Source organism: Anomaloglossus baeobatrachus, chromosome 11, assembly GCF_048569485.1.
Source record: "Anomaloglossus baeobatrachus isolate aAnoBae1 chromosome 11, aAnoBae1.hap1, whole genome shotgun sequence".
NCBI classification, from domain to species: Eukaryota; Metazoa; Chordata; class Amphibia; order Anura; family Aromobatidae; genus Anomaloglossus; species Anomaloglossus baeobatrachus.
Window position 1 is genome coordinate 40,267,563 of NC_134363.1, and position 12,570 is coordinate 40,280,132.

The 12,570-nt window shown below is 44.1% G+C and overlaps 1 protein-coding gene across 1 annotated transcript in view; it reads right to left on the bottom strand.

The window, feature by feature from the left end:
- Positions 1–6,167, bottom strand: part of SHANK1 (SH3 and multiple ankyrin repeat domains 1) — a 62,228-nt gene extending 56,061 nt beyond the window's left edge. The window contains exon 1 of the mRNA XM_075327237.1: positions 5,962–6,167. Within this exon, the coding sequence (XP_075183352.1) occupies positions 5,962–6,167 (206 nt within the window). The remainder of the gene's footprint in view (positions 1–5,961) is intronic.
- Positions 6,168–12,570: the final 6,403 nt, after the last annotated feature.

The window sequence follows — 12,570 nt, forward strand, 5'->3', positions numbered from 1 at the left end:
TTTCCTAGAATATCATTAAAAGAAACATTTTGTATATGCAGCAGACGCGATGGATTATTTATTCATTTTTCTCAGAAATCAGTAACACTTAAAGACTAAGAAAAATAAAAGTATAATTTTAAATAAAACTTTCTAAGCCCCCAGAGCCCCCCCCCACAATATGAGAGTCCCGAGAGCTCCCCACACAGTATGATAGTCCGCAAAGCCCCCCACACAGCATGAAAGTCCACAGAGCCCCCCACACAGTATGACAGTCCCTAGAGCCCCCACACACAGTATGATATTCCCCAGAGCCCCCCACACAGTATGATATTCCCCAGAGCCCCCCACACAGTATGATATTCCCCAGAGCCCCACACACAGTATGATAGTCCCCAGAGCCCAGCCCCCCCAAAGTATGAAAGTCCGCAAAGCCCCCCACACAGTATGAGAATCCGCAAAGCCCCCCACACAGTATGAAATTCCCCAGAGCCCCCCACACAGTATGAAATTCCCCAGTGCCCCCATACAGTATGATATTCTAAACAGACCCCAGCCAGTATGAGAGTTTCCAAAGCCCCCCCCACACACAATATGATAGTCCCCAGAGCCCCCCACACAGTATGATAGTCCGCAAAGCCCCCCACAGTATGATAGTCCGCAAAGTTCCCCACACAGTATGAGAGTCCTCAGAGCCCCCCACAGAGTATGACAGTCCCTAGAGCCTTCCACACAGTATGATAGTCCCCAGAGCCCCCCACACAGCATGATAGTCCCCAGAGCTCCCCACACAGTATGAGAGTCCTCAGAGCCCCCCACACAGTATGACAGTCCCTAGAGCCTTCCACACAGTATGATAGTCCCCAGAGCCCCCCACACAGCATGATAGTCCCCAGAGCCGCCCACACAGTATAAAATTCCCCAGAGCCTCCACACAGTATGTGAGTCCCCAAAGCCCCCCACACAGTATGAAAGTCCCCAGAGCCCCCCACACAGGATGAAATTCCCCAGAGCCCCCCCACACAATATGATAGTCCTCAAAGCTCCCCACACAGTATGAAATTCCCCAGAGCCCCTCACACAGTATGATCATCCTCAGAGCCCCCCCCACCCCCCATAAAGTATGATAGTCCTTAGAGTTCCCCACATAGTAAGATAGTTTCCAAAGCCCCCCCACACATAGTATGATAGTGTTCAGAGCCCCCCACATAGTATGATAGTCCCCCAACATTATGGCAGCCCCAGGACACCCATACATAATGATAGCCCTAAGAGCACCGACACAGTATGATAGTCCTCAGAGCCACACACAGAGTATGATAGTCTGAAAAGCCCTCCAAACATTAGGATAGTTCCCAGAGCTCCTCACCCAGCATGACAGTCCCCAGAGCCCCCAACTCAGTATGGAAGTCGCCAGAGCCCCACAAACAGTATGATGGTCTTCAAAGCCCCTCAAAAAGTATAATCTTCCCACAGCCCCCAAACAATAAGATGGTCCCCACAGCCCTCCAAACAGTATGATAGCTCCCAAAGCCTCACACACAGCATGATGCCCTACACAGCCATCCCACACAGCATGATGGTCTCACGGCCTCCCATACAGCTTGGTGGTCACTAAAGCCCCCCAAACAGCATGATCGTCCTACAGCCCCCCCAAACAGTATGATAATTCCCAGACCCCCCAAAAAATGTATCAACAATGGACAATTTGTTAGGAAGGAAAGATTGGCTAGACATATGATAAAGGAGGGAACTTAAGAGAGTTAAAAAGGTTCTCCAGCTTTGGAAAACCCGTTTTCCCCAGCTGCAGTTTATTTTAAAACAAACTGTTTTATGCACCCTCCATGGGTCCAGTCTCTGCCACTGATCCAGGTGTAGGTTATTGTCTGCAGTGCTGGCATTACGTCAACACCACTGCTATCAATCAGTGAGCTCAGCGGTTCTGAGTGGGTGGTCCTGTATACTTGGGCAGAGATTTTGATCTCACTGATTGGTTGCAGCGCCGCTAATGTGATGTCAGTGCTCCAGATAATAACAGACATCGGGATCAGTGATGGAAGCTCAGTGTTAGACCTGGGGAGGGTGAGTAAACCCAAAAAAATTTTCAACAAAATACAGCCGAGAGACAGGGGTTTTCTGAATTCACAGAACTCCTTCAAGGTGGTCATATGGAAAACTCCAGAATATCAACTAGATGTCTTCTATGAAATCATGAAGGGCATATTACGATAAACAAATATATTTATAAATACGTAAAAAAAAGTATTAGAATCCAAAAAAAAAAAAGACTTCCATGCCAACTCAATCCGTGGCCATGCGTCACACGCTCATCTCCATCTATATATCATAAGTATCAAAATTACCAAAATAAGCAAAAAACGAAAAAAATAAGTATACAAATAATAAGTAGACCATTGCAATACCTTATTTCAGTGCAGATTTTTCAAAAATTCGTAAGAATAAAGATTACAAAAAAGTTTGTAGAACTATAAAAATGTCTCTTTTTTATTTTATTTTTTTCCAAAATTTACCTCTGAAAAAAAAAAATCAGAAAAAAGCATTAAAATCTGTCATAAAAAAAGGGAGGAAAAAATTATTTTATCTGCCAAAACTATAAAAAACAAAAATTGTTGCGTTTGTTAAAAAAAAAAAAAAAAAAACTGTATGAAATTACTTAGTTTTTACTGGACAATTTTGGGTCAAATGAACCGAGAGGGTGAAGAGTCTTGTCTCTGGAGACTTGGAGAACATAATGGTTGATTGCCAGAAGGACTTGAGATGACCAAATCGAGCGTAGTCCTAAATGGATTATCCAGGAGTGATCAAAGTGGGGATTTGAAACTAGCCCCCCCCACGATCAACTAATTGGTAGGGAACCCCCCCACTAATTTGATACTGGGGAGAAGGAGCGTAACTACAATCACTGGAGGGGTTGCAATCACACCCCAGCCCTGATGCTTAGGGGGCCCAAAAGGTCCCTTTGTCTAATATGAGAAGACCAATATTATTAAAAACTTGTAATAATTGAGAGCCCAATTGGAGCTTTTGCATTGGGGTCCATGATCTTCAAATAACACCATGGTTGACGAGTTAATCTAGGAAAACGTCGTCAATATATTGGTACTCGACATCCCCTTCAAGATAATCAGACTGAGCTGTATCATATTTTGGCCATATTATAATTAGCCCCATCCTACTGGAAAAAGCAACTTGATTTTGTAGAGTCCCATCAAAAAGAGAAGATGTCAATCAAAAATGAGATGGATCCAATCAATGGAATCAACAGTGCTCTAAAAATGTAATATAAAGCAGAGTCTGTGTGTGTGTATATATATATATATATATATATATATATATATATATATATATATATATATATATATATATATATATATATGTATGTGTGTGTGTGTGTATATGTCCGCTAAAGGAATCCGCAAAGTCAGATTTACAATCACAAAATTTTGCACAGACGCCTCATGTGACCCAGGGAACAAGATTTGAAGTGAAAATTTAACTCCACACTTTACAGTTATTCACCAAAAAACCTGCTTATATTAAAGTCAATAGAGCTGGGAATGTATCTGTTATTATAGATTCCTATTATGCAGAGAGAAAGAGACACAAAGGGACCCACACAAACAGAAAGAGACACATACACAGAAAGAGACACACACAGAAAAACACACCACTGAAAGAGACACAGACAGAGATATACATGAGGAGACACACACACAGGCACACATGAAGAGACACACAGATAGAGAGTGACACATACACAGAAAGTGACACATACACAGAAAGAGACACAGACAAAGGAGGCACACACATAAAGAGACACACAGACAGAAAGAGACACACACACAGAAAGAGACACTGAAAGATACACAGACAGAGATATACATGAGGAGACACACACACACACACATAAAGAGACACACACAGAAAGAGACACACAGAAAGAGACACACACAGAAAGAGACACAGACAATGATACACATGAGGAGACACACACAAAGAGAGACACACACACACACACACACAAAGAGACACACACAGAAAGAGACACACACAAAGAGAGACACACAGAAAGAGACAGACAAAAAAAAGAGACACAGACAGAATGAGACATATACACAGAAAGACACACACACACACACACACACACGAGACACACAAAGAGACATACAGACAGAAAGAGACCCACAGATAGAAAGAGAATTTTGGTGGTGAGAGGGAGAGTGAGAGAGTGGGAGAGAGACCGAGAGGGAGAGTAGGAAAGAGAGGGAGAGTGGGAGAGAGGGAAAGAGAGGCAGAGAGAGGGAAAGAGAGACAGAGAGAGGGAGAGAGAGTGGGAAAGCAGGAGGGAACGGGAGAGTGGGAGAGAGGGAAAGGAGAGAGAGAGTGGGAGAGAGGGAAAGGAGAGAGAGAGTGGGAGAGAGAAAAAGGAAGTGGGAGAGAGGGAGAGTGGGAAAAAGAGAGAGAGAGAGTGGGAGAGTGGGAGAAAGGGAGAGAGGGAGAGAGAGAGAGACAGACAGACAAAGAGAGGCTTTGTTACTTTCCCAGGCAACGCCGGATAATACAGGTAGTAAATAAAAATAATAATCAGAAATGATGAATCTACTACATGGCAGAAATCTGAAGACTCAGACAGGTTAAAACATATTCAGAGCAGTATTATGCACAGACTTTCCAAAAGTCAAAACCAACTTGGCGGCACTTAATATTAATAAAGCGGTCACTAAATCCAGTGCCAGCACAGCTGTCTACAGATTCGTGCACATTGACATTGAGCTCAACATCCAGATGTCTGCACTTACCTCCATGAGTCAAACATATGGAAAATCACGGCACAATGCCGCCAAACACATCGCGGGAACAAATTGTTAACAAATTTTCATATCAGAGTAAGAAAAAGACCATAGTTTCATCAAAAGCCAATAATAACCAATGGTCTTTTTAGCGTTTTGCAGACCATTGGCCATTGCCTTGATCAATGCACCCAAAATGTTCCACCTCGGAGAAGGACAATTCATGAGGCACAGTAGACTTGTGCACTTTTATGTGTCTATTTGTGACCTTGTAGTTTGTATTCCTTTTTTAGGTATTTTGCGCGCAAAAAAAGAACAAATCTTGGATACTTTTTGGAAACCAACTTGAATCAGATTAAGCAGGGCTGTAGAGTCGGAGTCGAAGGTTTGGCTTACCGGATCCTAAGGAAGTGGTGGCTACAAAAGCAACTATTCTTATACATATACAGATGCCTATAATGGATTCCCTTGTGAGGTTTAAGAAATAACTTCATATAGTCTTATAGGAGAATATGCAAAAATAGCCCTCCGCGAGAACGAAGAATGTTCTAGTACCAACTATCAGTATCTACTGAAGATGGTGCATATCAATTCGTAGGGCCCGGTAATAGCCATGTCAGTACTCTGTGGCTGTCGGGCAGGAGCCTTGAGAACAACCTCCTTCCTGCTCTTCTTTGGCCAACCTGTCATGACGGCACATGTGTGACATCCCACCAGGGAGAAGAACCAAGGATGATGTCAGGTGCAATGCAATTCTCATGGTTCCCATCTGGTGGCCACAGATTACCGATGTGGCTTCTAGACCAACTCCAGAGAATCTATTCACACCATCTCCATTATCTACCCAGTAAGTAAGCACATGACTCAACAAATAGCCATGAACATGACTTAGGGATAGCATCCAAGTCAACCATGTTGAGGTTCTGGCCCAACATCAGGGCAGAGAAAGGTCCTGGTTGGTTGTTGGCTGGATGGGATGTCCTTGGTACACCTCTTCGAGGTTATGGAGTGTTGGAATGTATGCAAAGGAGATCTTGTTCTGAAGGAAGAAATCTCTCTGTTGTACAAACTCTTGGGAACTATCCTTTAAGTCAATATCTGACCCATAAGAAAGATTTAAAACATGACTATGGATATTAGCCAATCCAGACAGCGTTTTTGGTTTTCTTGCCCATCATCGGAACAGAGTGGGATATTAGTTGGCTGGATGGAAGGATTTTGATCCAGATCTGTGGGGGAGGGGAACTGGTTCACGCTAAGGAGATTTTGTTGGTGTTTGGAGTCTTGAAATTTGTACTTCATTCTGTCCCGAGAAGGGACAAGAAGTCCTGAAACAGTTGTCTGATTATGGTTATCTACAGTTGGATTTCTCGTCATGTTTCAGCCTTCAGCGCAATCACTCAGACATCGTGTGAGAATGAACTATTTTACTTGGGACAGACAGAAATTAAATATATCATCATCCACATGGAGGATAGCAAACAAACAACAAGGCAAAAAATAAAAAAAGATCATACAATATAGTCTAGAATGTAGCGCCATCTCCTATCTGACAAGATTGTCCCTCCCCGGCATAAGCCTGCAGTTGTTGGATGCTCTAACGGTTCCACCACTTTATTTTAAGGGGTATTCGTAATTGGTAGTTATCCCCTTTTAATGGGATAGGAGATAACTTCCATTTACTCTTATGAGACTCCTGAACACAAGCCAACAATGAATGGAGCCAAACTGTGCATGACTGCCTACCGATTGCTACAAATCCCAATGGTCGGATCTCTGGCTAAAGCTAGTTGTTATTCACTCATCCTTCACTACCATGCTCGGGTGCTCAGTACTCGTAACTAGTGATGAGCGGGCACTACCATGCTCGGGTGCTCAGTACTCGTAACTAGTGATGAGCGGGCACTACCATGCTCGGGTGCTCAGTACTCGTAACTAGTGATGAGCGGGCACTACCATGCTCGGTTGCTCAGTACTCGTAACTAGTGATGAGCGGGCACTACCATGCTCGGGTGCTCAGTACTCGTAACTAGTGATGAGCGGGCACTACCATGCTCAGGTGCTCAGTACTCGTAACTAGTGATGAGCGGGCACTACCATGCTCGGGTGGTCAGTACTGGTAACTAGTGATGAGCGGGCACTACCATGCTCGGGTGCTCAGTACTCGTAACTAGTGATGAGCGGGCACTACCATGCTCGTGTGCTCAGTACTCGTAACTAGTGATGAGCGGGCACTACCATGCTCGGGTGCTCAGTACTCGTAACTAGTGATGAGCGGGCACTACCATGCTCGGGTGCTCAGTACTCGTAACTAGTGATGAGCGGGCACTACCATGCTCAGGTGCTCAGTACTCGTAACTAGTGATGAGCGGGCACTACCATGCTCGGGTGGTCAGTACTGGTAACTAGTGATGAGCGGGCACTACCATGCTCGGGTGCTCGGTACCCGTTAATAATGATGAGCACTAGTTACAAGTACTGAGCCCCCGAGCACTGTAGTGCCCGCTCATCACTACTTACGAGTACTGAGCACCCGAGCATGGTAGTGCCCGCTCATCACTACTTACGAGTACTGAGCACCTGAGCATGGTAGTGCTCACTCGTCACTAGTTACGAGTACTGAGCACCTGAGCATGGTAGTGCCCACTCATCACTAGTTACGAGTACTGAGCACCTGAGCATGGTAGTGCCCGCTCATCACTACTTACCAGTACTGAGCACCCGAGCATGGTAGTGCCCGCTCATCACTACTTACGAGTACTGAGCACCTGAGCATGGTAGTGCTCACTCATCACTAGTTACGAGTACTGAGCACCTGAGCATGGTAGTGCTCACTCATCACTAGTTACGAGTACTGAGCACCTGAGCATGGTAGTGCCCGCTCATCACTAGTTACCAGTACTGAGCACCTGAGCATGGTAGTGCTCACTCATCACTAGTTACGAGTACTGAGCACCTGAGCATGGTAGTGCCCACTCATCACTAGTTACGAGTACTGAGCACCTGAGCATGGTAGTGCCCGCTCATCACTAGTTACGAGTACTGAGCACCCGAGCATGGTAGTGCTCACTCATCACTAGTTACGAGTACTGAGCACCCGAGCATGGTAGTGCTCGCTCATCACTAGTTACGAGTACTGAGCACCTGAGCATGGTAGTGCCCGCTCATCACTAGTTACGAAAACTGAGCACCTGAGCATGGTAGTGCCCACTGATTACTAGTTACGAGTACTGAGCACCCGAGCATGGTAGTGCCTGCTCATCACTAGTTACGAGTACTGAGCACCCGAGCATGGTAGTGCCTGCTCATCACTAGTTACGAGTACCGAGCACCCGAGCATGGTAGTGCTCACTCATCACTAGTTACGAGTACTGAGCACCCGAGCATGGTAGTGCCTGCTCATCACTAGTTACGAGTACTGAGCACCCGAGCATGGTAGTGCTCGCTCATCACTAGTTACGAGTACTGAGCACCCGAGCATGGTATTGCCCGCTCATCACTAGTTACGAGTACAGAGCACCCGAGCATGGTAGTGCCCACTCATCACTAGTTACGAGTACTGAGCACCCGAGCATGGTAGTACCCGCTCATCACTAGTTACGAGTACTGAGCACCTGAGCATGGTAGTGCCCACTCATCACTAGTTACGAGTACTGAGCACCCGAGCATGGTAGTGCCCGCTCATCACTAGTTACCAGTACTGAGCACCCGAGCATGGTAGTGCCCACTCATCACTAGTTACGAGTACTGAGCACCTGAGCATGGTAGTGCTCACTCATCACCAGTTACGAGTACTGAGCAGCCGAGCATGGTAGTGCTCACTCATCACTAGTTACAAGTACTGAGCACCTGAGCATGGTAGTGCTCACTCATCACTAGTTACGAGTTCTGAGCACCTGAGCATGGTAGTGCCCGCTCGCTCATCACTAGTTACCAGTACCGAGCACCCGAGTATGGTAGTGCCGACTCATCACTAGTTACGAGTACAGAGCACCCGAGCATGGTAGTGCCCGCTCATCACTAGTTACGAGTACTGAGCACCTGAGCATGGTAGTGCCCGCTCATCACTAGTTACGAGTACTGAGCACCCGAGCATGGTAGTGCTCACTCATCACTAGTTATAACTACCGAGCACCCGAGCATGGTAGTGCCCGATCATCACTAGTTACGAGAACTGGGTTCCCGAGCAAGTGGAGCGATCAGCCGATACTTCTCTCTCTCACCTTTTACAACGGAGTCCGACAATGAATTCTAATTCTTGTCATCCGTTGTACAACGCATCAGTCACAAACGTCAAGCAACGCATGTGACTGATGAACAACAACGGAAATGTGAACCTAGCCTAACTTAGACCCCCTATCTAAGGCTTCTTCCCCTTCCAAACTGCTTTTTCTTGCTTTGCACTGATGATGGGCAAAACCCCCGAAACAAGGGTCTGCAAATGGAGATTCTTGCTTCACTTGTCATCCTAAGTCAAGAGGCAAGGCCTTTTAAAGGGTTGATATTGACTTTTAGGATTGCTACATCTATTAGGTGATGCTAAAGTTCACGTCCTCGTCCTCTCTGTGGCTATTTGCATCCTCAGACCTAGACATGGCAAAGCTTTGCTGCTTTTATGGGCATTTTCATGAGAACTCAGCTGATTCACATTGTATAACAAAGGGCGGTTTAATCACCCACTCACCTACCGTATATGCATCAGTTCATGCTCGCAGCCTTCCCATCATGTCGCCTGCCTGATTCACACTGCAATAATCCTCCGAGCATTATGTGCTGTACCGCGCGGACACAATATATCATTACTAGTCATAATGCCATACATTAAAATAAAAGTATGAGCACTGAACGTCATTGAACACCGGCAGCAGCACCGCATGCCTGTAAACATATGCCATATTATGCTATGTACTCTCTTGCCCGGATGGTGAACTGGATACTTCAAAAGATACCAGATCCTTCTCCATTTTTTAAGAAAAATTCAAAAAAATAGGCATTTTCTGTATTCTATATCGGTTTTTAAAGGGGTTGTATAGGTTAAGAAGAACACGACTGCTTTTCCTCCAAAAATAGCGCCACCCTAGGGTACAGGTTGGAAATGGTAATGCAGATCACTAACAACCTCTGGGTAGACATGGAATTGTTTCCGAGGAAATAAATAATTTTTTTCTTCTTTTTTTACTAACTTTGGAAATTAAGGGCAGCTGGGACGCCAAATGGTGCCATTAAAAATTGAGGATTTTTGGAGATCCAGCGCCTAATATCCCGATGGGGCTGAATTTTAGGACTACCAGGTCTAAAATATACAGTGGTCAACAGGGCGCTATCTAGAGGGGAGATAGGGGTGTAACTATCCTTGGTGTGGGGGTCCATGGAGTGAAGGGGGGGAAAGAGTTCCTTTCACCTTACGAGTGTGCCCTGTTGAAAATTTTGCATTGGGGCTCAAAAGCTTCAATTTACCTCTCGGGATAATAATAGTAATATTTATTATTATTATTATTATTATTATTATTATTAATAATAATAATAATGCTAATAGTAATAAAAAATAATAATAATAATAAAATAGTAATAATAATAGTAATATTCTGCTGCACAGAAAGAAAATTAAAATTGGATTAACCTTGCCTGTGCCTTTAAGGGAGGAAGGGCTGGGTTATTTTTTGGCATTTTTTCCTTAAGCCCCCTGTCTTTCACCCTATTTTGTCTTATTTTGCCATTAAAACTGATATACAGTTAGGTCCAGAAATATTTGGACAGTGACACAAGTTTTGTTATTTTAGCTGTTTACAAAAACATGTTCAGAAATACAATTATATATATAATATGGGCTGAAAGTGCACACTCCCAGCTGCAATATGAGAGTTTTCACATCCAAATCGGAGAAAGGGTTTAGGAATCATAGCTCTGTAATGCATAGCCTCCTCTTTTTCAAGGGACCAAAAGTAATTGGACAAGGGACTCTAAGGGCTGCAATTAACTCTGAAGGCGTCTCCCTCGTTAACCTGTAATCAATGAAGTAGTTAAAAGGTCTGGGGTTGATTACAGGTGTGTGGTTTTGCATTTGGAAGCTGTTGCTGTGACCAGACAACATGCGGTCTAAGGAACTCTCAATTGAGGTGAAGCAGAACATCCTGAGGCTGAAAAAAAAGAAAAAATCCATCAGAGAGATAGCAGACATGCTTGGAGTAGCAAAATCAACAGTCGGGTACATTCTGAGAAAAAAGGAATTGACTGGTGAGCTTGGGAACTCAAAAAGGCCTGGGCGTCCACGTATGACAACAGTGGTGGATGATCGCCGCATACTTTCTTTGGTGAAGAAGAACCCGTTCACAACATCAACTGAAGTCCAGAACACTCTCAGTGAAGTAGGTGTATCTGTCTCTAAGTCAACAGTAAAGAGAAGACTCCATGAAAGTAAATACAAAGGGTTCACATCTAGATGCAAACCATTCATCAATTCCAAAAATAGACAGGCCAGAGTTAAATTTGCTGAAAAACACCTCATGAAGCCAGCTCAGTTCTGGAAAAGTATTCTATGGACAGATGAGACCAAGATCAACCTGTACCAGAATGATGGGAAGAAAAAAGTTTGGAGAAGAAAGGGAACGGCACATGATCCAAGGCACACCACATCCTCTGTAAAACATGGTGGAGGCAACGTGATGGCATGGGCATGCATGGCTTTCAATGGCACTGGGTCACTTGTGTTTATTGATGACATAACAGCAGACAAGAGTAGCCGGATGAATTCTGAAGTGTACCGGGATATACTTTCAGCCCAGATTCAGCCAAATGCCGCAAAGTTGATCGGACGGCGCTTCATAGTACAGATGGACAATGACCCCAAGCATACAGCCAAAGCTACCCAGGAGTTCATGAGTGCAAAAAAGTGGAACATTCTGCAATGGCCAAGTCAATCACCAGATCTTAACCCAATTGAGCATGCATTTCACTTGCTCAAATCCAGACTTAAGACGGAAAGACCCACAAACAAGCAAGACCTGAAGGCTGCGGCTGTAAAGGCCTGGCAAAGCATTAAGAAGGAGGAAACCCAGCGTTTGGTGATGTCCATGGGTTCCAGACTTAAGGCAGTGATTGCCTCCAAAGGATTCGCAACAAAATATTGAAAATAAAAATATTTTTTTTGGGTTTGGTTTATTTGTCCAATTACTTTTGGCCTCCTAAAATGTGGAGTGTTTGTAAAGAAATGTGACAATTCCTACAATTTCTATCAGATATTTTTGTTCAAACCTTCAAATTAAACGTTACAATCTGCACTTGAATTCTGTTGTAGAGGTTTCATTTCAAATCCAATGTGGTGGCATGCAGAGCCCAACTCGCGAAAATTGTCTCACTGTCCAAATATTTCTGGACCTAACTGTATATATATATATACACACAGTGCCTTCAAGTAGTATTCAACCCCCTGCAGATTTAGCAGGTTTACACATTCGGAATTAACTTGGCATTGTGACATTTGGACTGTAGATCAGCCTGGAAGTGTGAAATGCAGCAAAAAAGAATGTTATTTCTTTTTTTATTTATTTTTTTTAAAATTGTGAAAATTTTATTCAGAGGGTCATTTATTATTCAACCCCTCAAACCACAAGAATTCTGTTTGGTTCCCCTAAAGTATTAAGAAGTTTTTCAGGCACAAAAAACAATGAGCTTCACATGTTTGGATTAATTATCTCTTTTTCCAGCCTTTTCTGACTAATTAAGACCCTCCCCAAACTTGTGAACAGCACTCATACTTGGTCAACATGGGAAAGACAAAGGA